The sequence below is a fragment of the Corvus cornix genome, chromosome 6 (assembly GCF_000738735.6).
Source record: "Corvus cornix cornix isolate S_Up_H32 chromosome 6, ASM73873v5, whole genome shotgun sequence".
Taxonomy (NCBI): Eukaryota; Metazoa; Chordata; class Aves; order Passeriformes; family Corvidae; genus Corvus; species Corvus cornix.
In genome coordinates, this window is record NC_046336.1 from 3,017,230 (window position 1) to 3,044,751 (window position 27,522).

A 27,522-nucleotide genomic window follows, 5' to 3' on the forward strand; every position below is an offset into this window, starting at 1 on the left:
CTCTCGCGAGACTTTTCGAGAAGGCGCGGGAAGGGCGGGCTCTGAGGGCGGCGCCGTGAGGGGCGGGAGGCGGTGGCGGCTCCGTGAGGGGTGAGTGTGGCGCTCCCAGCGGGATCGCGGAGTTGCTGAGGTTCGAAAAACATATGGAAGATCGTCGAGGCCAAGCTGTGACCGATTTCCCCCTCGTCAATTACACCAAAGCCCCCTCGTTAATTACACCAAAGCACGGAGTGTCACGTCCAGTCGTTCCGGTAAACACCTCCAGGTATGGGGACTCCACCACCTTCCTGGGCAGCCCCTTCCAATTCTTGACCACTCTTTCCATGAATAAATTTTCTCTAATATCCAGTCTAGACCTCCCCTAGCACAGCTTGAGGCTGTTCACAGCTGAGCCAGAAGATCCCCCCGAGCCTACTTTTCTCCAGGCTGGTTTGGTTTGCCTGGATCACTGGGACCTTGGTGAAACAAGCAAAAACTTGATGGGGTATATGTCAGCATGGGAGAGGATTGAAAATTGTAGTGTCCTGCCCTCTGCTTGTACTCTGAGTTCGACAAGAGCTAAGCTGTGATGGCCTCAGCAATCAAGTAATGCCTAAATAGTGCCCATGGGATTTTTAGTATCTATTCTTTTCCTTGTAGATGATATTCCTCAATCTCTAAACCACAAGAAGCAGTACAGTTCATGACTGGTCAGAGAGTACAAATGCTGACTGCCTCTTAAATTACATCTGTATCTATCTATAGCCACATATATCTTTTTATATATATACACACACACACACATACACATACATATAGATCATGGAATCACAGAATGGTTTGGGCTGGAAGGGACCTTGAAGATCATCCAGTGCCATCCCCTGCCACAGGCAGGGACAGCTTCCACTGTCCCAGGGTGCTCCAAGCCCTGTCCAACCTGGCCTTGGACACTTCCAGGGATCCAGGGGCAGCCACAGCTGCTCTGGGCACCCTGTGCCCAGGTCTCAGCACCCTCACAGGGAACAGTTTCTTCCTAATACCTAATCTATACCTATTCTCTGTCAGTTTGAAGCCAAAAAGGACACAAGTGTCATCTTCTTTACAGTCTGTCAAGGCCAAGGAGGCAAAGTTTTGGTTTGTGCTAAACTGGCCAAGTGTGCTGACAGTTACGGAGTTGGGATGTTTCCAAGTCAGCGCTCAAACTCAAAAGCAAAGAAACCCATTAAGACGCAGTCAGGTCTTCTGTAAATACTGGTTGTGTGTTCAATTAAGATGTGTGTATGTGTAAAACCATTTTCAAAAGAGAAGGAAGTTGCATCTTAAAAATTCTGTCCCTAACGTCCTTGGGGTTTTCCTCAAAAACAACTCTCTGCATGCATTCCTATTCAGGCTGTAAAGTGTCACTGAAGTGATTGTGCAGAACTGATTTGTTTTTAACATTCAATGCTTTTATGAGCTGTTATTTCCCCCTTCCCGGCAGCACATGGGCAAGAGCAGCGTTGCCCAGAGTTGCTTTTGGTTGTGTGGATCTCACTGAAACACCAGGGAGGCTCTGAGGTCACAGGGGAGGATTCTACACATGCCCCAGTGTGAGAGCAGGTCACCAAGGAGCCGCGGTGGCCCTGGCAGAGTGTCCAGGGGTGGCAGTGACACCGAGCCATGTCTGAGGAGGGGTGCGAGCAGGCCGGCAAGCGGCACCCTGGTGACTGGGTAAGGGTCAGGCAGGAGTCCCCGTGTCCCCCACAGGCCTTCTTTATCCTTAAACTCTCAAAGAAGCACTAAGGGTGACTTTGTCCTTAAACCAGAAATGAATCTTCCCATTCCTGAGCTTTATAAGGGAACGGTGTCCTAGGTATTCAGAGGAAGTGTGCAAAAGTCCTGGCTTGCTAACTAAGCCTGGCTGGATTTTTTTTTCCAGTTTTCCAGCAATGCTGGAGGTCTCTTATTTGATAGTTAGCCCTGGCTGATTTTCCTTCTCTTCTGGAGGACTCCAGCCAAGGTTTGCCTTGGTTTTCGCCTCCAGGAGAACACTGTGATCCCATCGGAAGTGCTAGGCTGGGATGTCTTGGCATCCCAGGGCACTGTGACACTCCTGGCACAGGCTGTTCCTCACTCTCTGAACTCTTTGGCTTTGATGTTTGGTTAAGCTGTTCCTGAAAATTTTGTGTTTTCAAACCTGTACAACAGTAGGAGTAGCATGGCGGGGGGGGGAGGAAGGTCGTTGTTTTCCTTGGTGGTTATTGCTGTATAAACAGTTTCCAGAAAGTTCCTGGGCATTCTTGTCTTGAAGGTTCCTAAAATTCTTGTCTGGTTATTTTATCTACGTTCGAAGGTCTTTATGGTAGGGTTTAGCTTTGTGTGTGGGAGGCTCCTCATTTTTCCAGACGCCACTAGGTGCTGCTGCAATCCAAGTAATAAAAGATAAATGGGCAAATACCATTTTGCCCACATTTCTGATCATATTTATTTGCGGGGTTGTTTTTGTTTTGTTTGGTTTTTTAGTTGGATCTTATTTTAAAGGGTCATAATCTTCATTATTTTCTAGTTTGCTCACGCTGGAGATGGCCAGGGCGAGCTGGAATCAACAACAAGCGCTTCACTTAAACACGTCCTGAACTCGGCAGCCGCTCTGGGAACGGAATTTAGAATGCCGCTGGAATACAAAGCTCGGGAGCAGGTGAGTCAGTTCCTGTGGCAACACAGCCGATTTTCGGAGCTCTTTTGCAAGTTGTCACTCGCGAAGTTGTAAGTAAGAACAGCACTCAGGGTCGTTGGCGGAGCAGTCACAGCGGGCTGGCAGACTTTGTGCCTCAGGGGATGGAGTGATTGCTGCCTGTGCTGCGGAGGAAACATATTTCCCTGTTACTCACTTATCATTTTGGTTGCTCAAAGTCTTGCTGTATTATTGCTGATTTTCCCTTTTATTATTGAGACACCGAATACACTGTGATCAATCTCAGCCCACAGACTGTGTGTAAAGCCCTGTAAGGACGTTTAATGGAAATTTGATCCGCTATTGGAAATTCAGTATATTCACACAAAGGGTTATTCTTTTGATCATTAAAAAGTTAGAAGCTTCTCATTTGAAGCATTTTTAAGGCTTGCTTTAAAATTTGTGAAAAATTTTAGGATGAAAAGAAATACATTATTTTTTAAAATCACAAGTATTTAAAATGTTGCAGTGTTGTAAGCACGTTTTCATGTCCTTATTTTATCATCACACTGAGCTTTGCTTTACCCACCCACTTTGTGCACAGAACGTTTTCTATTTCCATTTCCTATAAGCACAGCAATTACAGTGGGTTCATTTCGCAGGTTTTGCTATAATGAAGCGCAGAAATGGACTTGGAAGGAATATTTAAAAGGGAAGCTTGGGGCTACTGAAAAGGAGAATATATTGTAACATGAGTATACACTGTGTTAATATTACATCTACCTTTCTGTGGAACATCTGGCCTTAGCCACTGCCTGAAAAGGAGAACCAGGGTGGAGGGACCTTTTATCAACACCAGTGTGACTGTTCACCTGGTGTTTCATGCCTTGTCTTTACCAGCCCTCCACTTTTAAATAGAATTAGGGAAATTCTTCTCTGTCATAAATTAAGAATTCATCTGAGATCAGTGACGAGAGCATGAAGATGCACTAAAGGCTAAAATGGAACAATCTGAGGAAGTTTGTTTAGGCACTGGTAATAAACACTATTCCTGAAATGTTGAGATTGACTTTTAATTGCAGTAGTATAATTTAGTAAGAAATTTTATACGCTCAGAAGGTGCTTATTTTCAAACACATGTATGAGCCCATTGAACTACAGTCTGGTTGAATCTGTATGAGACAAGTGAACATGTGAACATACCTAAAAAAAGGTAGAGAATCTGCCTAGTAAACCAAATATCCTGAGATCTGACCCTGCAGCTGACCCCATGCAGGCAGATTTTGTGTCTGGTGAATCTTCTTGCTGGATCAGGTCTCCAGTTGCATTTATCTTTAGAACTGATTCAGATTCCCCTCCTCTTGAAACACCTCTTTTAGACTGTGTTACATTAAAACTTGCTTTTTTTGTTTGGAGGGGAATATCATAATTGGAATATTGCAATGATATATAACAAACATTTAAAAAGCCAAATATGTTCATTATTTCTAAAAGAGCTTTTTTGTTGTCCTTTTTTTCTTCTGAAACTCTAGTTTCATTTAGAGACTGGATGAACATCATGTTAAAGAATGAGATTATAAATTAGTTAAGCAATTAATACCTCCTCCACTTCCCCTGCAACAAGCAGTGTCCATGACATTCAGTTCATAAATCACAGACTAATTCAGTTTTGAGGTCCCTTTTGTAGTTTATTTTAATTAGCTTTAGGCCTACTACTTAATCAAGCAAGGCAATCCTGACATATATCCAGCATTTTGCTGCAGACAGAATGTATCATTTCTTATTTGAAAATTCCCACTTTTATATTAATCATGTATATATTCAGCAAATCCTCCTGATGATTTTATTTAAAAAAAATACAAAGTCCACATTACCTCTAGAAAATAATGTGCAGTTGAATATTTAACAGAGGAATATGTGTTCTGTGCTAGAACAAAGGCAGCTGTAATTTCAGACTATAAGAACTAAGACTAATAGACTCCAAACAAGGTATAAGAAAATTCATAATTTTTTGCTGTCATTTCTTTTCTTTCAGAAAGCAGGAAACAACCATTTCCCATTCTCTTCTCATGACAACAGACACGACATATGCAATGCAGCAGAGTATTTTGACTTGGTAAGTACCCAGTACTGAGACAAATCAAGCAAGTTCAGATCTGTTGGTCTGCCAGAGATTAAATACAGCATCTTTTCAGTCTCCTGTAAAAAAAAGAAAGAATAAATGCTAAGATTTGTGAGAAGACAAAAATGTAAATAGCACAGAAAAATACACTTTTTATTGGTATAGGCGTGGGACTTCTCTGGGACTGTCATGGGTGTGCAGCAGCTTACACAGTCACTGAGAGTGGCACAGTTCAAAGGGAAGAAAAAAGCCATGATTTGTGTCTCTGGCAGGCATTTTATTCCTGTTTTGGTTTTGTACCCAGTTACATGCCCTGTTAGTCTGCTAAAAGTGATTGGCCTTGCAATGAATTTTTGTAGAGATCTCAGCCACTTGTAATTCACAGTCCCAAATATTTTGTTCAGACTCATCTTTATCACAAATTTAACCAAAGGACCTTAAGATACCCACAGTATATCTCAAGAATGCATTCTCTTCCAATCCACATCTCTTTACAATACTCCTGTTTAAATGTATGCTGCAGAAGCCACAACTTTGACTAGAATTTAAATTGTTTTGGGCTTTTCTGTATGGGCAACAGTTTCATGTTCTTCCACTTGCCTTAGATTGTTGATATCATTCCAGGCAGCAAAAGAAATAGTGCAGTTCCCAGGATAATGAGTAAAGCAGTGAGTTGTGATATAGGGAGTTTGTCTGACTTTGGGCTCTGTCAGGCCTAGACTTTTTGGAATTCATTATTCACTGAGTAACCTCCATTTCTGTGCACTTTGTGCAGTGTCTCATAGTTTTAGAGATACTGATCAACCATAATTCCAGATAAATTTCCTGCAAGCTGTGGAGTGTGAAAATCAGGCTCTGTCTCTTTGTGTTTTGACACACAAGGGATAGCATTGAAGATTCAGATTTCATGGTCTGTCTCAGTTTCTTTATTGCAGTCCAAACCTAGAATTATTAACCTATTTCTCTGGGTGCCTCTGAAGATTAATTTAGCGAAGTGTAGCTAAATAGCCTTGAGTAGATGGTGTGCTGCAGAAATGCAAAGTAAAAGTGGTTTATTAGCACTGAGAGGTGGAAGGTCAGCAGATTTCCCATTATATATGCAACCAAAAATGTTCATACAGGCAAGTCTGACAATATTATTTTTAACTTGCTAAAGATCGACCATGAGTTCTTGAAATCACTGTGGTAACAGCTTCGTTCACTTCCCAGTGGGGTAGTGACTGTTACAAGATTCATCTGTGAAGCTGTGACTGGAAGTCATATGTTTGCATGAATTTTTCTTTCCTTTTTTTTTCCTAGGGCATGGGCCTGAGGAAGTTGGATCCAGAGAAACAGAGACACACCTCCCATAACTTCTTTGAGTGGGCTCATGCACCAGACCAGAGCAACAGCAACAGCTTCTTAACCGTTTACCAGACCTCATTTGTGGCAGATCCGACCCCTGGAAACAACGAGGGCCGGGGTTGTAGGCGCTACCCGAAACACCACACCCAAAACCAGTGCAGCAACAAACCTGCTCCCGAAGATGAAAAAGCCGTGCAGCCATACAAGTCATCTTAATTAGCAAAACACCTCTGGAGCACTGACCTAGCAAACCTGAACTGTTCACTACTCAAACCAATGGTGAAGGAATAAACATTGGTGTAAAGCGCACGTGGCAGTACAGTTGAGAGTTCATTGTGATCAACAGCCTTACATTACTCTGAAAACATACAGTACTATAAAAACTTTAAAGAAGAGGAGCATTATAAGGAAAAGCAAGATTGTGCATATTTTTAGACATATCTCTATTAAGAGAACAGAGATAGGGATTGTGCTTGTGTCATCTGATTCTGGTTGACCCCCATCTTGATACCTAAGCTTCTTCAGCTTCTGAATCAGTGGCAGGGCTGTACCTCAGGCAGCTGACAGCACCTGTATTGACACAGGAGCATAATGGAACTGGATCCTCGAGGGATTACCACAGCAGGGAGCCAAACCCGTGTGTGTTCAGGTAAGAGAGAAACATTTCTGAAAGGTTTCATGGCTGAGGAGGCAGGTGACCAGCCATTAGAGAAAGTAGGTAAAAAAAGAAGCTATGCATTAGATTGCTGTGCAAAATAAGTGTCCTGTTTGGTTCTAGCACAGCAGTTGTAGAAGTGAGAAAAGAAAGAGTGTTGTGAACAGCATTTGTGCACCCACAAATTTGATTCATGGCTGTAAGGGGGGAAAAAAGCTTGACCTGAAGTGTTGCATGGAGGTTTGAGTTTGGGGTGGACTGGATCTTAAAATAATTCATGATTTTATACTTACATGTCCCCAAGGAAGATAATTCAAACCCAGTCCTCCAAGCACTCTGCTCCCAGAATATTCACTGACGTTAGGATATGGCAGGCAGTAGAGTCAGACCTCCAGATGATGTGTTTTCCTCTTCTGGATCATTTCCATTAGTATCAATAAAAATAATAAGCCAAACTGTGTGTCTTAAAATATCCTACAAATAAGCTTGTTGCTATGTAAAATAATGTTGACTAAAAAAAAATAAATCATAAGTTTATGAGATAATTTCCTTTATTTACAAGATAAATGGGAAAATAAACCCTTGACCCTTAGAATTCCCTGCATTGTAAGAGCTTCCTTGAACATGAGCTCAGTTAAGAAATGACATTTCTGCCTTTCAGTGAAGAGATACATCTTTTGGTGTCAGCATGCAGTGGCTGATGGCCTTTTTGTGTGCCATCAAAATAGATGGGATTGGACTGCCCAAACATGTAGCAATTTTATTAGCACATGTTGAAATAATAAACTAATTTTTTAAATGAAGTTGCCCCTGTTAGAGTTCTTGGGGTGCTGCACAATACATCAAAATCCAAAACATCAATGAACAATGTAAAACCAAATAAAAAGCCAAGCAACATAGTGCTATTAAAATGAATTGCTTTTTCTCAAAGTAAAGACAGCCTCCCTGACAGCTCCAGAGTCAGAATTTCCAGAGCTTTAGCCAACAATTTCATCCCCAAACTGATTCAGAACTGAAGTGTGTGCCAATCACATGGTGAATGAAGTGCCCCATGCTGTTTGGCAAACTCCAAAAGGCAATCTTGGACCTCCATCAGAAGGAAGGAACACATTCTTGCTCCATTAGTAATGTTTATCTGTGGTTTAGCGTTACAACTGGATGTGGTGAAATAAATTACTGTAGTTTGTTATGCCTTAAAACACCGACAGAAACATTCCAGATTTCTTTATTTTCACCTCTTTTTCTTTTTTTTTCTTCTCATTTTCGTTAAAACGTGATTAAAAAAAGAAAAAAGTACCTTTGGATTAATACATATTTCCAACTATATTGTAATAAAGATTCCAGAGGAGAAACTGAAGAGATCATGAAACCCTTATAAACTGAAATACAGTGTGCTGGGTTGAATAAAACAGGTGATTCTGACAGATCTCATGCTCTGCCAGTGTTTCTTGGGTAAATAACAGGAGACATGATACACTGAATTTGGAAATGAGTAATGAATTCCCCAGATAAATTTGTGTACTTTGGCTAGAAACCATCAGTTTGTTTAATCTTGTGATGATAACGTCTCTGAGAAGAAGGTCCTATTGAGTTAAAACTTTTTTGAACATGGATTTTTTGCTTCTTGGGGAATGGAAGAGACAAAAGTAAGTCTGGTAACTCCCCTAAAATTTTCTAGTCAGTGCAGGAAAGTGCTCCTGGCTAGGAGTTCATTGGGATCAGATGGGTGTAGGTAGGCTCAGCAGAGTGAGCGTACTGTGGGTTAAATCAGCCTAAGTGTTCTTAGTGGTGTTGATAAGGATGGACTTTTTTTGTGCCTTGTTTTATTAAAAAAACCCAAACACCCTCTTTCCAGAAACAACAGACTTCCCCCTATAATCCTTTCCAAGGAGTATTGTTGCCCTCTGTTTTTCTCCTGAGCCTGCATCAATGTAGGGACTGTCTATACAGCAGTCTTAGGAAATCTTTTTTGTGTTAATTTAAAAGTGTTTTCAGTGTGTTACTTAAATTCACAGAACTCAAAATCAAACAAAAAAAGTTAAACCAGAGGGCTGAACAGGCTCCCCAGGGAAGGGTCCTGGCCCCAAGGCTGCCAGAGCTGCAGGAGCGTTTGGACAATGCTCCCAGGGATGCACAGGGCAGGATTGTTGGGGTGTCTGTGTAGGACCAGAGGTTGGACTGATGATCCCTGTGGATCCCTCCCAGCTCAGGATAATCTGTGATTCCGTGATTAATAGAGCTGAGCTGAAGAGTAGCAACTTAGCCACTGAAGTTTCCATGCCCTGGCTGAAGCCAGCTTGGCTCTCAGGTGGCTGGTGGAGCTGTACTGGGTACTGGGTAACAGTCTTGTGCCTGTGTCTGCAGTGTTACACCCACTTGTTTACAGTGTGCTTGGGGTTTTTTCCTTCTTTCTGCCCTGCTTGCTGATAACAAGATGTGAGGACATGGTCTCCACCTCCACCAAAGCTGCTGTCGCTCGGCCCATGATGCCCCTGGTAAGCTGGATGTCACTTATTGTGGCTGTGTCATTTATGAAGTGTTGTGACCAATGAAATGCTGTTTACAGTCATTAGAGACTCTGATGTTGTATGAGTGCTGCTGCTTGTGGAGCTGGTAATTCAGTGGGGATGCAGCAGTTTGACTTCCAAGTCATCTGCTGTTAATCTGATCACTGTGTTCATAATGTAATCACTCCATGTAGCTGAAATGTTGTTCCTTAGCTTGTACTCTCAAGGTTAGAGTGAAGTAACTTGATGCGGATGTGGCACTGGAGATGAGACCTTTTCCTTCCCTGTGCCGCAGTTACACAGTGGCAGCTGTGTCCCAGCTCTGTCTAAACCCAAAGTTGATGCTCATTTATTTACAGTGCTATAATTCATGTGTGGATAATATTACGTTTCTTTAAATGCTCTTATCCTGGTTTAATGTTTCCCTAACTGAGGAAAATGTTGGTGTAACTGTGGTGGTGCTAAACCAAGGGTACAGGCCTATATCTAATGGAAATGTCTGTGTTGATACACTGACCATGCTGAATGAAGTTTCTGAAATTAAGTAGAAACTTCAGATTAGACATCTCTATCTTTAAGTTATAGTACACAAACATTATTATTATTATTATTATTATTATTATTATTATTATTATTATTATTATTATTATTTTCCTTAAGACTCCCCTGCTGCTGCTACATTATCTAATGAGCAGTAGATGGCAAGGACAGAGACCCATTCCACTCCGGAGTGCGAAAAAACTATGAAGAGCTGCCTCATCCCAAATTTCTTGGTTTATTCCTGCCTCCCCAACGAAGTAATAAAATAACAAGCTGTTAAAACATTATCTGTGGAATATCTAATTAAAGGGAAGGCCATTTAACAGGGAAGCAATCCTAACTGACCTTAAATTGGATGTTTAGCCATAGTGAGTGTGAGTGAACCAGTAAAACAACCAATTTATGATTTGGACAAGCAGCTGCTTTTATGGAAAGCATGTTAACTCTTGTCTGATCAAGCTTGTTGTTCTTCACTATATTCACCTGAAAGTGAAGTATTTCAAATTTTCATTTTTTAATGTGGTGCACATAAAAAAAAAATGTAGTTTGAAACAGGTAAGTTTAATTCAAACAGAAGCAAAGAAATGCTTGGAGGCGACCTCTGGGACTGCAAGGACTGGAACTCAGGAATTCAGGAATGCCCGCTCACAGGTGAGTGCCCAGCCCCCTGAACCAGGGAAAATCCTGTGCTTTCTCACCAGGCCAGTGTTTAACTATTGCAAACAAAATGCAGCTGCTCTGGCAGACCAGGTAGAGGGTGATGGTTTTCTGGGTTGCCTGAACTGGTTCAGAAATTCAGAAGAATCTTAGGAATACCTTTTCTTTTAATTCCTTGCTGTAGGATGTGTAGAAATAGTGGTCATAGAGCACTACTCTGATAGCAATGTGTATGTATTTTTGTGATCCTTTTCAATATTCTATGAAATGAAAGAAATTTTGTAACTCAAACCATGCTATGAAAATAAATTTAAAACTCACCCCACCACTCGCAAAAAGGAAGGTTGTGTTTAGACTGCCCAGTGTATTCCAAAATGGCAATGTTCATATGCAAACAGAGCAGCACAAGTGTCAAGTCCTGTGCCCAGATGTAAACTTCTGTGGGCTCAGGCCCTATAATACTAACCAGGCACTCATGCCTCAAATGGCATTGTAGGCATGCATTAATGACCCTAAGTGACAAACCTCCTCGTCTTGTTGCTCAATTAATCCATGGCCCAGTGGCACATTGGCAGGGCTCTTTCTCAAGCCGTGCCTCACCTCACAGGGTAATCAGATGCTATATGGCTCTGTCTACCTATGGGAAAGCCAAACCCAATAAATAAAGTTTAATTTCCTGATTCCCCTGGGATATAGTGATTCTTTTAAACAATGCTTCTTCAGTTGAGTTGAAATTAAAAACCAGCATGATCAACATATTGCAGAATATTTAGTGGACCGAGTTAAGCACCCGGTTTAAAGACTTAAAAAAAAAAGAAGAGGGCTTGAGGGGAAGACTGTTGATACAGAAGCACAATATTATCCATAAAAAATGCCTAATCTTATCTTTGTTCCTGGTGTTAAACTCCACACTTCAGCTTTTCAGCATTGCTGTGCAGGTTTTCAGTGCATGTGGGATGTTAATTTTCATTCTGAATTAAACGTGCTATCATTTAGATGAGAATTAACATTTAATTTTCAGACTATTTTATGACATGCAATGCGGTTTGGTTCCATAGGAGGGCAGATGTGTTGAACGGCTTGATTTTTTAATGTGTTATATTAGTGTAAGAACTTCAGTTGGGAGTTGAATTATCAGATTTATACTGGTATCAGTGAGCTCTCAAATTGTGTCAGAGAAATGCAACAACTTGATTCCGACATAAATAGAAGTATTTCATGGGGTTTGATGCTGACAAAGTTCAAAGGTTTTTTCAATAGTAATTTATTTTATTTTGTCTCAGAGAGACTATAATCTGATTACAGTTACTTATTTAATCACTGACGGTATCCAGCAAATTCACAAAATCCATTTTTTGGTTTACTACTTGGATTTAAACCAACTTTTTATCTCTCTAGCATTGAGTTTTCAATATGTGCTAATTTATGCTACAGTTTTCTTTATGCTTCAAGCTAAATTCAGGCTTAAATATAAAACAGCTTTAGCCTCTGGGTTAAATAATTCCTTACAAAATTTGAAATTTCAGTCTATATTTGCCTTTTCAAGTGAGTTGAAAAATGAGTGAAACTTGTTTTTTTGGAGGCAGAAATGTGTGTGTCCCCTCATGGCTTAGCTGATCCCTTCTTGCAGAGCAACTGGGAAGGGCCCTGTGGCAGCAGTTCCTCTGCCCTGAGCTCCCCACTGAGGGAGGGCTGTGTTCAGAAAATAGCAGGGATCTCCCCATTCTTTCCTTGTGGCTCTGTTATTCCTGACTCTCAGTACCTCCAGAGGGGGATCCCTGCGGAGCCGTGAAGCAGAGGCTGCTCTGCAGCCTGGGAATGCTGCATTCCTGAGAACGCTGTCAAGCAAAGGCTTTCTGTGGGCAATACCATTTCTTCTGAAACTGGAGAAAAATTCCCAGCAGCTGGAGCTGGAAGAGCACGATGAACATTTCATCTATTTCATGTAACAGAGTCCCTGAAGTAGAAGAGGGTTTATTAACCAGTGAAGACATTAAGAGCCCAAATTTCCAAGAGAAATCAAGTCCTTCAGCTGCAGGAATGGTGGCATGGCAGCCTGACCCTTACTTGCTGTTCAGCTGACCCCTCCTCTTCCCTCTGAGCTTGGCTGGGTCTCTCTCCAAATACACAGGAGCACCTGGAGAAGGGGTTCAACCAGATTTCCTGCAGCATGAAGCAGCTCTGAACTGCTGTGGAAGCAAATATTCAGAGTCCGTGGAGGATGATGGGAGGGGAGGTGTTCTCTTGGTGTTCCATTGGTGTTCTCTTGGTGTTCTATTGTCCCCAGCCCCAACAGCCCACAGAACCTTTAAACCCCACTGTCCTTTAAAAAGAAATTGTCACAGGGTCTCTTAGTAGATGGATCTGCCTTGCTTGCAGATGTGGACACTTTTGTTCCGTATCCTTCTTCTACAGCACAGCTTTGGACTATCAAGATGTCAAAAAAAATGTGTTTGGGAATTATATAACTTAAGGAGGAAGATTTTCCTCACCTCCAGTCCTTCACTTATTCACAGGTTGCTCTGATGTTCAAATTCTCTAGATGCTGATCTTGCTGCCAAAGTAGATATCAGAAGCCAATATGGCAGCTGTCAAACAGGCAGAGATCCTGCTGAGATTTGTGAGATAATTCATGTGTCAGAACACAGGCCAACTGATAATTTTATTTATCTTGATGTGCAGATGTCTGGTTGGATAAATTCAGAATCATTTCAGTCCACTGCTCAGTGTATGGTCTAAATGCTGGTAACTAAAGACAGGAATAGAATCTGTCACAACTCTTGATGTCCTTAGGACATGACACATTGGGAGTCTGTCCTCACGTTTTCCTTGCACTCTGATAATGAGCATCTACAGCTGCTTTGTCTGATGGAAACCTCTCTCCCCCTTTCCAGACTGGAGGCAAACATGCCAACATTGCTTTTCCAGAAATGCAAAAACTTTTCCAACCAGCTCTGGATTGTTTTTTCTTCCTCACTTCTCCCTACTCCCCTTGAACTTCCCCAACAGGATTTTTGAAATCCATTTCTAGAAATATTCCATTCACTCTGACACAAAACAATATCTTTGGCTGTGATAATAAATTAGGCGCAGTGGGAATTGAAGCTTGTTCTTTTGTCCAAGGTGATATAATGGGAGTCATTCATAATGAAGAAAAAAGTAATTGTTATGCAGCATTTTTGTATTAAACATGCCTCCCCAAATTATCCAGAGTATAAAAGAGAATGTTTGGAGAGCTTTGTTACAACCATGCTTGAGCAAAATGCATGTGAATGTGATCTTATTTGCATAAATAGGATTTCTTAAAATACAAACCATTCATATTGCACTGAGCTCCCTCAAGCCCTTCTACCTTACAAGGCGGATCATAGTTTTATCATTAATCAAAACAAAGCCAAAATCAATAAACATGCATAATCAGGACTCTCTGATTCCAGTATGCAAATACACTACATATTGATGAAATGTTTCTGAATCTAAAATAGTTTTACTCTCTTCTTTCCCCCCAGAAGTCCCTAAGCCTTTTAATTTTAATATTTTATGCACTGCAATGCAAACAGTATAAGAATGAGTTTGTGTATCAGAGATAACAAGTTAAAAGATAAATGTTGGATGAATCTCCTAATAGTTTTTGCTTGCTCTGCTGACTTTAAAGGCAGTTTATACTTCCGAAAGACTGGTAATTACTTGACCTTTCAAGTCCCAATCCTGCCAAAGCTGTTGCTCTGCCGTGCTCCTTCCAGCCGGTACCGGAGCACGGGCAGTCGGAGCCTGGGCCCTGTGCCAAGGCTGTTTGTTAATTAGTGAAAATCATTTGTTCCTTGTGTTTAGGGTGATGGAAGCATTACCTTGCAGGGGGACAGAAATGGTTTCAGGCAGGACAAGTTTGTGTCCTTGGTGTATGACTGAGGTGGTGATCAGCACCTGCAGCTCCATGGATTCTCACGCTGGTCAGAGCTCAGCTCCCCTCACACACTGCAGATCATGCAGATATTTCCTGATACATATTTAGTGCTGCCTCCTGTAGTTATAAATTCCTTATCAGACATACCTACAGTACGATACAAGGCACAATATCACCTGAAGATGCATCCAAATGTAACCATTCCACCAAGAGTGTCAGTAATTTCATACCTTTCAGAAGCACTGCACTACTGCTGTTAAGAACCTCTATCAGTGCATGGCTGAAATTAATGCTGCAAATTCCTTTAATCTGAATCACAAATTTCTAACAAATGAGCTGTGATGGGGTGAATCTTATCAGCAACTGCACTTACCTCATTCAGAAGCTGTGCATATCCATAGCAGGTACAAAACAGATCCAAGGAATGGGCACATCAACAACAAAAGAATTAAAATAAAACAAAATTCTATGAAGGCTGTAGTTAAAGGAGAGGAAGGATGGAAAGTTCAGCATTAGAATAGCCAGGCTGCAATTAAGTTGAAAAAGTTCCTTGTTTGCTAGTTAAATAATAAGCCATGTCAGAACTCAAGAATTGGCTATTCCAGCATAATTGCATCTCTTGTGTATCTGTGGGACTCTGCTAACCACAAGCATGATCCTCTTGTGAGAGTCATCCCCTCTGAGCTGATTTATCAGCCCTGGAAGAAGTTTAAAGGTGTGATGTTTATTTTATATCATCATAAACTAAATGTGGCAGCCATCATAGATTAGGAAGCCCAATTTCAAACAGTGAGAGTCTTTTAGGCTGATTAATTTGCTGTGGATGGGTTTCACAGTGGGGCTGTCTGTTTGCGAAGTTATGCTTATTTACGTTTGCTCAGTGCTTGCTTCCACAACCATGGAGTGTCTAAATAAATAAATAAATAAATAAATAAATTTCTATAGGTAGGAATAGGTGCTCACCTGAAAAGGTAGAACCTATGTGTAACTGCACTGCTTAGTTCTAGAAGCAAAGTCAAGAGTGTCGTGTGTGTGTTTATGGCATAGATATAGATAAATATATAGGATGAGAGGTGCAGTGAGTTCCTCAAAGTCAGTTACTGCTTGATTTTCATTTGCTATGCAGGTGGTTTCCAGGAAACTTTGTACTTTTGCTTTTTAAATTGATTCTTCAGTGATCTAAACTGAAACTTTTCTTTTAAAAGTAGGATTTTCATGGCAAATTCCTGCACTGAGGTACTTGCCAAAGGGAAGAGTAAAGGTTACTGCTGAAATGAGTTGATGATAGGAGGAACTGATATTCCTCAGCATCTCCCTCACTGCTCAATTTTCCAAACCAGCAAAAGGAGGGAGAACTGTTTATCTTTGTTTCAACCCATGCTTACACAGCCTGAATCAGAATTTAGCCTCTTGCCCTTTTCTTTGGAGATTTTGGTAGCTGTAGTCCATTCCTGCTGGACCATCACAATCTTACAGTGGCCGTGGCTGCTTTTGTTCCTTCACTGCATCCATGAGATGTAATGTTGAGTCTTCTACCTGTGCTGCCTGTTGATTTTAGCTGTGACTTGTCGTTTTGGCAGGTCTAAGGCTAGTGAGTAACTGATATGAGCTGGTGTATCAAACCAAGTTCTACATTAAATCTTTTTGTACCCAGTTATTTTCAAAAAGGAGAAAGAAAAATCCATCAGCCAAACCAGGAGAAACAAACTATGAAATCTCTCTGCATTTGGCAGGGGTGGTAAAGGAAAATACAACTGTGGCCATTTCCTTATTGCTTGTGGAAGGTATTCAAATAAATAAGAAACTGGACAGAATGAGAGTAGTGATGTGAGGGATTAATATTTTTAAAGCCCTTCGGTTTCTTTGGCTCAACCTTTCTGCAGAAGGGTGGAGTGTTTACATTAACCACCAGCATCCGTCTCCAGGGGTGGCAGCCTGGCACCTCATCTCAGTTTTGCATTTAGAAAGGACCAGGGGAAAAAATGAGCTGGTGATCTCGAAGGAACAATGAAGAGGGTAACAAGCTGGTGTGAAGGACAGCATGATCTTCTCCTCCAGGTCTGAGGGCTGTAAGTTTTAATGTCAGTGTGTACTGCAAGTCAAAGGCTGATCCTCCTTGGGTTATTAATCTCTGGCTCCACGGACTGCCATTTGCATTTAGAGCTTTGTGACGTTTTGTGTTTTCAAAATATTTTTCACATGAGACTTGTGAAGTGCACTGAAGAAAACAAATGGACCTCTCTCCACCCACGGGGTATAATTGACTGCTTGGCACAGATAGGACTGGAACGAAAGAAACCCCCTCGCCTTCATCTCCTTACCCTACTCTGAACATTTTCATGACCTTTTTTGGAGAAGTCTGGCAAAAGTAATATCAAATGGGACTTTTTTGCCGTGTCCTCCTCTGTTTTGTTGCACAGTGTGGTCTGTTTTAAATAAGCTCCACAGTGCAGTCATTTAAGGGAATGAAGATATTTCATAGCACGCTTAGCATTTGCATTTGAATATAGGCCACCCTGCTGTTTGATTAAACTGGAGTTTAAGAAAACTATAAGAATTGAGGTTCATGTGCAGTGCAGTACTTCACACTCGGATTGCAAAGGTTGTTGAAGGAAAAAAAAATGATAATATCCTTGGAAGTACATGACTAATGAGAATATATATAGCACTTCTGAGGCAGCTCAAATATATAATTATTGTGAGGATTTCACAGACACATAAATATAATGATCTTCAGCTAAGTAAATTGCTACCTACCAATGAAATAAATATGGTCCCTTCAGAATTTGAAATAATTCAGTGCTGTAGGTGGTGGGAAATGATTCACCTTAGCTGTTATCTCTGGAACAGTAATATAGAAATATATCTGCCAGTACTGTTACATTTACATTGTTCTTCATATCCTGTGGAGTTTGTCAGAAGATCTGCAGTCCCTGCTGGTTTCCACCCCCTTATTTTGATAAGGTTCCTCACAGCATGGCTCAGCCATGGGTTGGAGCAGCTAATATTGTTTACCACAGTAGGCATCCCAGCCATAATATTTTTCCAAGAAACACTGATGTGTTTAAAGGTCAGATTGATACTGATTTGACTGCTAAACATGAATTCATTTTTCTGGGAGTAAAAGGGTGTACATGCCTTGGGATAAAGGTTAAACTGTTGTTTATGCACTCGATAGGTGGAAAACACAAGGCTTTAATACACAAATCATAATAGCCTGGTCGGTCAGTCAGGGAGATGTGGTGCTTTACATGGAAATGGAAGCTTGGAATCCACAGGCTTTTCTGACTATTGCTGTAAAAAAAACCTTACTGGTAACTTCAGTGCTTGCCTGGAATTTGTAATGAGTTTAAACTCCTTTCTGGGCACAGCTGGCCAGAACTCATCTAGGTCTTTTGGCAGCACCGATAAAATTGATTTTTGCTGCCCCTGATGAGGTGTCAGGGACTGGATCCTCCTGCTACAGCAAAGGGAGTGAAAGGAAGGAAGGTGGGAGAGATGGACAGCCCTACACATTTGGATTTGCTGCTTTTGCCATCTTTGGTGGGGTGGGAGTGATGTGGTACTGTCTGCTTTTGCCAAAGGCAGCTCCTTCTCTCCTCTTTAGCTGCCCCCTGTCCTTCAAGTGCCTCTTTCCATGGCAGTGAAATCGTGGCTAGGAGGGCTGGCTTAGCCTCAGACATGTCTAGCAGGCAGCTGAAGTAAACATCTGGATTTTAAGGAAGAATGTGATGTGTTCTGAGAGCTTTGCCTGGGCTGGCTGGGCTCCCCAGGGAGGCAAAGCTCAGCCAGGACGTGCTCAGCTCCTATTTCCTAGAGGTGACCTCAGATGGAAGTGTGAGCACTCGGAGCTGAGCCGAGCTCTCCTGCAGAGCCCTCTGCACTCCCCCTGTGGTGTCTCCAGGCCAGCTGAGATCCCATCACTGAGAGGAGCTCAGAGATCAAGGATATCTGAGCATTCTTACCTGGCTTCTGTCTGCCAGGAACTTGTTCTTATTTGAGTACCATTCCTTCCAGTCTCTCAAAAAATTATGCAGCTCCCAAGAGAGATTTTAACCAAACCCCACACTCAGTTTTGTGGGAAGTGGTTTTGTTTCCATCAAAGGGTGTTCTTTGCCAATACCCTCCTTACATTCTTGCACTTTGTCCTTGTCAGTCACCCCCTCTCTTCCCATTTCTCTCCTTTTCTTCCAGCCTCTCAGAGCCTGAGTCACCTCACTTACCCATCCTGTAAATACCTTTCCTTCCATCTTTCTTCTTTCTGTCTGTGATAAGGAAATCTTTATTGTCAGGTTGCAAAGAGGTGGCTGCAGCCATGTGGGATCACATTATATATGTCCTTAACTACACCTTTTGGTATTTTGGGGTAGAGCTTTTGAAACCCTCAAAGCCCATCCAGGGCTGTTCCCATCGAGTTATCTTATCAATGTTTTCTAGATTTGCTGTCTTATTTATTTCTACAGATTTTGTCTCTGCAAAGACTCCAGTCCTGGCATGGCAGCTCAGGTCACTCGTTTGATGTGGTTTTCAGTGGGATGTTCTGACACCTTGACCATCTTGGCATTTGCTTTGAGAACAGATGGAGGAAACAGTCCATAATACTCCTGTTGGCCTAAAAGCAGAGACTCCAGTAGTGCTGTGAGTGGCTGGCTGACATCAATAGCACAGGATGTGTGTTTGATTAGCTTTGCTCTCACAAGAAAGACCCACTGTATTGTTTTGAAGAATGTGTTCAGTTGTCTTAGCAAACTGAAAAATCCCCCATGGCTCCAGAAATAGAACATTCAAGTGAAATGACTCCCATGGCAGGGATAAAAAGCCTTGCAAATTGTTTTGTCTACCGATCACCCTTAATCCTGAAGCTCTATCAGTTCAGAAGAACTTCTGGATTTCTTTTTTTCCCCCCCAGCTGCTGAAGATGGATAAATCTAGAAACCCTGCAGGAGGATTTCTGTCTTAGCAAACAGTGTTTGGCTGCATTTTGCGTTGGTATTTTAGCTCAACATTACAAATACTTGTGTCAAAGATCTTGGCTGGAATCCTGGAATTATTTCAGATGCGATGGTGTGATAATAAGAAAAAAATCCTCCCTAGGCTTTCATGCCTGCCTCTTTATTTCTGCCAGGTTGCCATCGCTCTCTTACTGAAAAGGAGAAGCTGTAAAAATTACATTGTATTTCTGACGTTTCTTACAGGAAGATGATTTCTGTGGATGTTGTGTAAGAAAACTGTTTTGCTGTTTTTTCAGAGGAAAACGTGGCACAGAATAAAAAAGGTTCACTTGAGGAAAATCCAGCACTGGACTGGAAAGGAGAATTCTCGTTTCCTCTCTGTTTTTCTTCTTCCACCCCCATTTCTCACACTCAGGAGTCCCATGCCCTGTTTCCCAACCTTATTATTAATCATTCCCCTGCACTGATAACTTCTAATTGCTTTTGTGGAAAGCCACCTCTTTGACTTCCTGATCTACGGTGCCTTATCCCTTAAACATCAAGCAGGAGCTGCTCGTTAGCTTAATTCCATGTAGGTACTTTTACAGGGCTAAGTCCGTATTCCTTTACTAGTTTAATAAGTATTTTTAAATACTACAAAGAATAGATATTGTATTTATTATCTATACTTGTTTGTACAAGGAATTTAAGTGAGTGTTTACATGTGGCTGATATTTTAGAAATACAATCCAACAGATTTTTCTAGAAATCAGAAAACTGAATTAAAATTCCCAGTGTTTTTGCAAGAATAGCACCAACCAAACCTGTAACTATGAGATGTTGCTTGAGCAAGTTTAAGGCCTGTTTAAATGTAAAAGGAAAACAAACATCTCAGAATTTAAACCAAAAAAAAAAAAGGGGGGGTTCTTGTTAATAGTAAAAGGCAAGTGTTGTAGACACCTTTGGATTAGAAAAGGCAATTAATATTTATTTCATATCAAAGTAGATTGCTAATTAGGGCTGTGCTCTTCCCATCCCCCAGGGAAATAATCAGGCGAGCGAATCTCATCTGGAAAGTTCATGTATGGCAATGAGGAGCTCATCAAAAACCAGCACAAACCTGGCTGACCTGATGAAATGCTCAGGCTGCCTCACAGACTTTGCTCTCTAATGGGGTCTAAAAGACCTGGTATTAGTGAATTTATTTTACTGGTGTTCTAAAAGGCCATGATTATATATAGCTCAGTCACTTGTCAGTGTCCTTTCATTAACATGCCTAAGGAATCTTAATTGCTCAATCAGCATCACAGATTTTTGGTCTGCTGGTACAATTTAAGAGGTTATCCAAGCCAAACAGAGAAAATGGAAATCCTGCCCAAATGGATCCAACAGAAAGAACAAACATTACAGGGAAAAGTCAAGCAAGACTAAGAAGGGAATTTGAAGAGCAAACAACTGAAGATGGAAAGATAAACAAGAAATTACTTCAAATATACCCAAATCAAGAGTGGCAGGTAATAAGGAACAAAGGCAAGGCTGGGTATTGGTGTGTCAAAAAATGGCAGAGCTGAAACAAACCAAAAAATTGAAAAACAACACATAAGCTAAACTAGATGGAATTCAACATTCAAACCTTTAAACTATTAAGTAACACTTCCTTTTTGACAAAATCTTGTCTGTATCCAATGGAAAATGTCAGCTCTTGTCAGCCTTCCCAGTAGCATCATCAAGGTCCTCTCTGTTGAAAATGGAATGGATGGGGTTTGGATGAAGAGTTCATACTTCTGTCTTAATTTAAAAAAAAATAAAAGAAGTTTGTGGGGGGAATTCCTGTTTCCAACCAGATCTAATCATTACTGTGCTGTAAGGTTTTTTTGAAAATTATAGCTAATATGAAAATCATGCCTTTCTGGTCTAGTAGAATTTTTTTGTTATGGTTCACTGGTTCAGATAATAAATTTGGATTTTCAAATGTCTATTGTAATCTGGTAGAACAAGTAAATTGTCAGGAGAGAGCTAATTTTTCTTCAGTTTGGTAATTACTTTTTAACCTGGAAAAAAACCCTCAAAACATCAGAACAGTCAACTTCTAATGTGACAAACAATTACAGAAATGTATCCCAAGAATTATTATTGCATCTCATTCAGTCTTTTAACAGTGAGGATACAGAGTGAACAAAAAGATGTTAAAATTTGCAGATGAAACAAATGCTGGAGTGGGGTGCATGAAATGAGGGAACCAGTGTATGTTGATGTTTGGCCATCATGAAAGAAGTGAAATTAGGTGTTAAAGTTGCATCAAAGCATGAAAGAATCATTGTAACTCCCCACATGGATATAACACAGATAGTTTCTAAATTCTTTCCAGACCCTTGGGAAAAAGATCCAGAAGTTCCTGTAAGAAGATAATGGATATAATTTCAGATGGATAACTTTCAGGAGTTAAATATAAGACTATTTTCAGAAATGCATAAAAGGGAACTATTTTAATGCCTTGTGTTGATTCTGTGCAGAGCAGCACCTGAATTGCTTTCCCTGAATCTGATCAAGCTGTATTAGAAAGGGTTTAGTGGGAATGGAAGAGCTAACACAAGTGATTACAGCAATTGGGAAAAACTTCCCCAAAGAATTTAAACAATGAATAATAAACTCAAGCAAAAAGCCTTCAAAATAGTTCAAATAAAACCTGGTAAATTTAGTAATAGATTCATGCAATTTTCGTTATGTTTTCCTGTCTGGATGTGCATTTAAACTTCTTCAAATCAATTCTTTGATGTTTTGTAGATTGGGTGATGTGCTTTGAGGTATTTGTGTGAGGAAAGGTGAACAGCCGGAATTTCTCTGTCCCTTCTTTAAATGCCCTGTTTGCTATTTCAGGTTTAACTGAAAGGTAGAGGTTGTCTCCTAGAAGCTTAATGTTACTAAATCAGCAGCAAGATGTCTGACATGGTTTGCCATTATTCCTAAAAAAAATAATTAGCCAGTGTAGTGGAGTCAGCCCCAGTGGGGTACAGGTATATCTGCTTTATAACCTTTAAGACGTGAGCTTTAATTACACCTTGGCAGAGTCACTTTAGCTGGGTCCATTTTGCTGGATGTTGACATTACTAAATTATCTCATGTTCAAAATGCAAAGTAGCTGATTTTTTCCAAAATGCATTTCTTGGCAACCAAGAGATAAATTGGTCTGGTTTCATTTTTAAGAAGGGTTTTGTCCTTCAATGGACCTTAGGTTAATCCCGGTAATTCCACCTGAGAGGATGGCACTTCTAGAAAGCACAGAACAAAATTGTGCATTGTATTGCCAGCTTGCACTTACAAATATTCTGTAGTCTGTTCACACTGAAAAGAGATTTCTACAGTTATTTAAGAAGCGAGGTATAAATAGATGGATGTCATTAAAGATCAGCCTTCCTGCCTTTGAATTTAATGGCAGAGCTTTAGATGAAGTGAAGGACAGTTTGTCCTAGAAGATTGCAAGTTCCTTTTCAACAGAACTAAAGCCTTTAAATTAGGAGATGGGCACATGTTTATAGGTATACAGTATAAGAATTTTTAATACCTCTCCTACATTCCTTAGTCCATCTAAATTGTTTGAGTGATCTTTAGAAAAAAGAGGCTGTTAGTAATTGTTTCATTTAATGAAGCTATCAGGATCAGTGTTTGGGAATCTACACCCTACTGCCTTTGCTCCTTCACAATAAGACGTTATTTTAGGCACAGACTTTCAGTGTTTGTTCTGAGATTTTTTTTTTTAAAAAGGGTGTTTAGGGGAGCCAGCGCAGAACCCAAGTCTGTCGCACGTTTCCAAGGTCTCTCCAGAGTTCTATTTTAAATCTATGATCTCGTAGTGCTTTACAAAGTATTGCTTTGAAGAGAAGTGGATCCTGTGTTTACCAGAAGGGAAACCACAGCACAAGAATCTAAAGAACCAAATCTGCGAGGTGCCGATGCTGAGAGCTGGGCTGGGTGCTCCCACATCATCGGGTCCAGCCACGCTTTCTCCTGTCCTGCCATGGGTGCATGGACCCAGCTGAACAGACCCAGCGCCCTCAGCTGCTCCTCACACGGCCTCTCAAGGCCCTTCCCATCCTCAGTGCCCTCCTTTGGACACTCTCTTATAGTTTAATATCTTTTTTACATTGTGGTGCCCGAACTGCCCCCAGGACTGGAGGTGAGGCCGCCCCAGTGCAGAGATCTGGCTCTTGAGGGCCCCTCTGAGCATCGCGTGTGGCTGTGGTCGGTGTCTGCCGCTTGAAAGTGTTGTCAGCGCTTCTCCTTCTCATTCGGAGTCCCTGGAAGAACACTCGGTGTGGCACGGAGTGAGGGGCTCTCCGGTAGATGGTGCTGCTGTAAACCTTTGAGGAACCACACACACCTCATTCCTCATCCCTCGGGGCATGCAGGGAGGGCAGCTTGTTCCTGTACACACAGTCTTTGGGCAGGGATGTTCATCACAAATGTCCCAAAGAGGCTTTTCCAGCTGAAAAGTCTCCAGAAAAAATCTCTCCCTTTACTTATCACAGCATAATGTGTTTTAAATACCCTAATTATAGCTACATATGCCAATTCATAAATAAAACAATGCAAAAAGTTATTCAGCCATGTACCAGCTCCATTATTTAAGACCAGGGAGACATCAGTCTTGGTGCCTTCAAAGAAAGAATTTCTTTACTGACTAAAAAAAACAAAAACAAAATCTGTAGAAACAATTAATAAATCTGTAACAGTGTATCAGAAAAAAGACAGGACTCTGCCTGCTCCCTTTGGCTTGGTTCTGGTGCTGGAAAATCTGTATTGTGTGGTGTACAAAAAAAAAAAAATAAGTAGAGGACTTGAAGGGTTTCTGTATATACAATCCTTTTCTGTAAAAGCAGTTCTTTACAGTTCTGGATTCCAGGCAATGACAAACAGCTAAGGTTAACAACAGTCGTTCAAACCTTCTTCCAAATGCTTTTTGTCTGAAAATTCAAATAGCAAATTTCCATCTTGGCCACGCAAGTAATGAGGAAGCAAAAAGCTTTTTAAAAAGTTGAACTTTCGATTCAGTATCTGAACCTTTCTCTGAAAATCTAGGCCAGGCACTGGAGGTGTTAACGCTGTCTTTAATCAGCAGGATCCTGTTCCTTCAAGAGGCCTCAGAGAATTTGGATTTGAAACAGGGAAGTATTTATCAGTTCAAAGATTAGTAGCAGATTAAAGTGTCACCTGTATCAGACTTTTGCAGCTACTGCAGATAAAGTTAGCATGATATGCTACTTTTGAATGGATACAGCCAAAGTCCCGCCATCCCTCGCTTTGAACAAACCCCCTGTCAGGAGCAGAGCTGGACTTTCCCCTCTCTCCTGCCATGCCCATTGCAATGAGGGCAATTCAGTGAAAAGCAAAAGCCACAACATTCTTTCCACCTTTGTCTTCCTGATTTAAAGTTCTGCATTGGTTCCTTTGGAAATGAGAGATTTTTGTATGGAGTGATACCAAGACCTGGGAGCAGAGACCTGCCCACCTGGAATAACACACAGAGACAGGCAGAGTGGATGCTCCAGAGAGAGAGTTTTGTGTGTGTGTGTGTGTCTTCCTACTTACCTTTGATAAGATCAGGGCAGTACCATGAAATAGTTATTTTGCAACTGAATTAAAATAGTTTAAGTCCACAATGCTGCCAAAAAGAGGGTCTGGACTTTCTCCTGGTTCTCAGACTCGTGGTCCTGGTGTGTCCCAGCACTGGCAGTGGTGCTTGAGGAATTTTGCAGTCACTCAGATCAGCAAGGTGATGCTGTCAAAAGCACACTCATTGGAGAAAGTTTAGTTTAGTTTAGTTTAGATTCTTGCATGGACCACTAAAGCTGAATCTGAAGAAGTAGAGGAGAAGCACTCAGGGTGGAGTAGTCAGGATCACCCCTCCAAGAGCTAATATGGTCTTAAGTGCACTTCAGCTGGCTGCTGCACTGTACCATGAATATTAAGTGAAATTTGCTGCCTTACCCAAAAATAGGGTTCCCAAAAGTTTTAACTTCCAGGCTACGTAGACCTGAAGATGTCCAAGTCCTTAAGTGCTCCTGTTCCTTACTTGTGTTTGCCAACTGCCTGAGAATCCTCCTTGGGCTGAGTATCAGCTTTGACAAGACCAAGTGAAGAGCTCCAGGTAGAACTCAGAGCTGATCCCCAAAACAGTCAGAGCTGTAGCTGGGGAGGGATGGAAGGACAGAAGAAGGAGGGAAGTGAGCTGAGCACTAAAATGTCTTTTGAATAGCTGTGATCAGACAGCTATTGTAGTTACACAAGTAAATGTAATGTGTTGTATAAACAGATGTATGTTCCATCTCCTCCTTTGAATAATGAAATTCAAATCTCATCTCTCAGGTGCGTTGAGTTCTAGATGGATGGGGCAGGAGCCTTATTAGTTTTTCCTGTTGGTCTAGTGAACAGCAGTAGGAAAAGGAGCCAACAACCAACACATGGAGTACTCAGTTTGAAAGGGAAAGGGCTAAGTGGGATCTGTCTTGAGTCCAATGACTGTTTGCTTTGACATACAGGGGAGGGATGTTCTAAAGGAAGTCTGAAACCTATTGCATGTTGACTTGCAGCATCTCTGGGAAGCTATCAAATCCTATTAATCTTAAAATCAGGCCTTAATGTAATTTATTGAGGGACCAACTTGTGCATTTATCTGCTTGCTGAACTACATACAGGAGTGAGCTCAGTCTTTTTATGACCCTCTGTGGTGGTATCATCTGACTAAGAATGTGATGAGCCCCTGGACAAAATGACTGCTGTAGGTGAAATCTCTGCTGGTGTGTGGGAGTGTTTATGCTGCAGATGAGTTCCCCACCTACCAGGACAGTGGAGCTCTGAAAATCTCAAATTTCAGGCAATCCATGTGAGAAGAGAGTGCAAATGGTTTTGGTTGATTCTGCTGAAAGATTATTCGAGTCAAACCGAACCGTGACTTTTTTTAAGACCAAACGTGCTTTGGAAGCATTGTCTCAGAGATTGAGGCTAGAGGGTGGTTGGTTTATTTATGTGGGGTAAAGACAGAGGAGATTTTGGAAGGAATGACAGTATGTGCATAATGACATTGATTTTAGTAAAAACAGACTCTGCATCTACTTTTGGAAGATAACAAAAAATGGGACTTTTCTCCCATAATCGTGATTAAATAACTGCCCTGTGGCTGCTTTTCTGGTGTCAAAATTAACTAAATATATTTTGCATTGCTTTTATTGCAACTGGCAAGTGAGCAAGTCACTAATAGTAGCAGAGCTGTTGTGTAATCAAGGCTAATCCTTACTCATGGTAAGAATCAGAGCCAAAAGCCTATAATCCTACTGAGGCCACATTCCTCTGTAGTTTTCCTCTTAATATCTCTTGCTTTTTGCTCCTTGAAAACTTATTTTTGGGTTAAGTTCTTGACTTAAATTTTTTATTATTTCTTTTGAGGGTTTTTTTTTCATAGGGAATGTGTTCATTGATTTTGCCTCGGTGCCCTCTTCACTGCACTGCAGCCTGCCTTGATGTCTCTGAAGACAGTAACAGCACTGCTGCATTGCTCACATTCCAGGTTTTTAGATTCCTGCTTTATTTCTGAGACTCACAGATTTTATATAATAAAAGAAGAGGAAATAAAGTCTGTGGAGACTGTGGAGAAAGGTCGACCATAAAGGCCTGTAACAGAGAGAAAAATAAAAGGCCTTCAAATTCAGTCCTGTGTTGTTGAAGACCTGACTCAGAAATTTTGAATAATTCCAGCTTAATATCCTGATGTTTGTTTTACACTGGGTTGTGGGTAAGAGGGACATTTGCACGTGCACACGTAGGTGTTTGCAAAGGCTTCTTTGCCATTGTTGAAGAAATTCGCTGGAGTCCTCTGCTCTAAACTGGTTCTGATAGCAGTTGCTGGAGATTAGTTATTACTCTGGTACCTGTATATGCCAATTTCCTGGTGTAGTGAGTTTATTGTAATTAATAACTAACAGCTGCTCTGTGGCTTCTTGCACAGAGTTATTTTATTGGAATAACTTAGATCAGCTGTTACCCCCAACTTTCATCTACAGCTTTGGTGCCTGTACTGCCATGGCCTGTGGATCCATCCAGGTTGCTAACAGCTAATATCCCAAACTGCAGGAAACTCCCAGGGTATTCCCCAGCTTTGTGGGAAAGTTCTGCTCTGAGACCTGTGGGTGATCATCTTACAACCTGGAGCATGGGAGTGAATACTCCCTTTTATCTG

At 41.2% G+C, this 27,522-nt stretch overlaps 2 protein-coding genes across 2 annotated transcripts in view; both read left to right on the plus strand.

Moving 5' to 3' along the window:
- The first annotated feature begins 1,581 nt into the window (after positions 1–1,581).
- TEX36 (testis expressed 36) lies at positions 1,582–6,407 on the plus strand. Its single transcript, XM_020583819.1, has 4 exons — positions 1,582–1,689; positions 2,525–2,656; positions 4,668–4,748; positions 6,054–6,407. The coding sequence occupies exons 1-4, from the start codon at positions 1,639–1,641 to the stop codon at positions 6,312–6,314; spliced, it is 525 nt and encodes a 174-aa protein (XP_020439408.1). The 5' UTR covers positions 1,582–1,638; the 3' UTR covers positions 6,315–6,407.
- A 93-nt stretch (positions 6,408–6,500) lies between these two features.
- The window catches only part of CTBP2 (C-terminal binding protein 2), a 286,616-nt gene continuing 265,594 nt past the window's right edge, over positions 6,501–27,522 (plus strand). Inside the window, exons 1-2 of the mRNA XM_010408459.4 lie at positions 6,501–6,747; positions 9,188–9,248. The gene's annotated coding sequence lies outside the window, so the exon portion shown is untranslated. The remainder of the gene's footprint in view (positions 6,748–9,187; positions 9,249–27,522) is intronic.

What these genes read in the sequence shown, in the direction of transcription:
- TEX36 (XM_020583819.1), top strand. Translation starts at nt 1,639, where the DNA reads ATGTCTGAGGAGGGGTGCGAGCAGGCCGGCAAGCGGCACCCTGGTGAC. An exon ending in AGCGGCACCCTGGTGACTGG is followed by an intron (nt 1,690 to 2,524) that starts GTAAGGGTCAGG and finishes ATTATTTTCTAG; the next exon opens with TTTGCTCACGCTGGAGATGG. An exon ending in CAGCAGAGTATTTTGACTTG is followed by an intron (nt 4,749 to 6,053) that starts GTAAGTACCCAG and finishes TTTTTTTCCTAG; the next exon opens with GGCATGGGCCTGAGGAAGTT.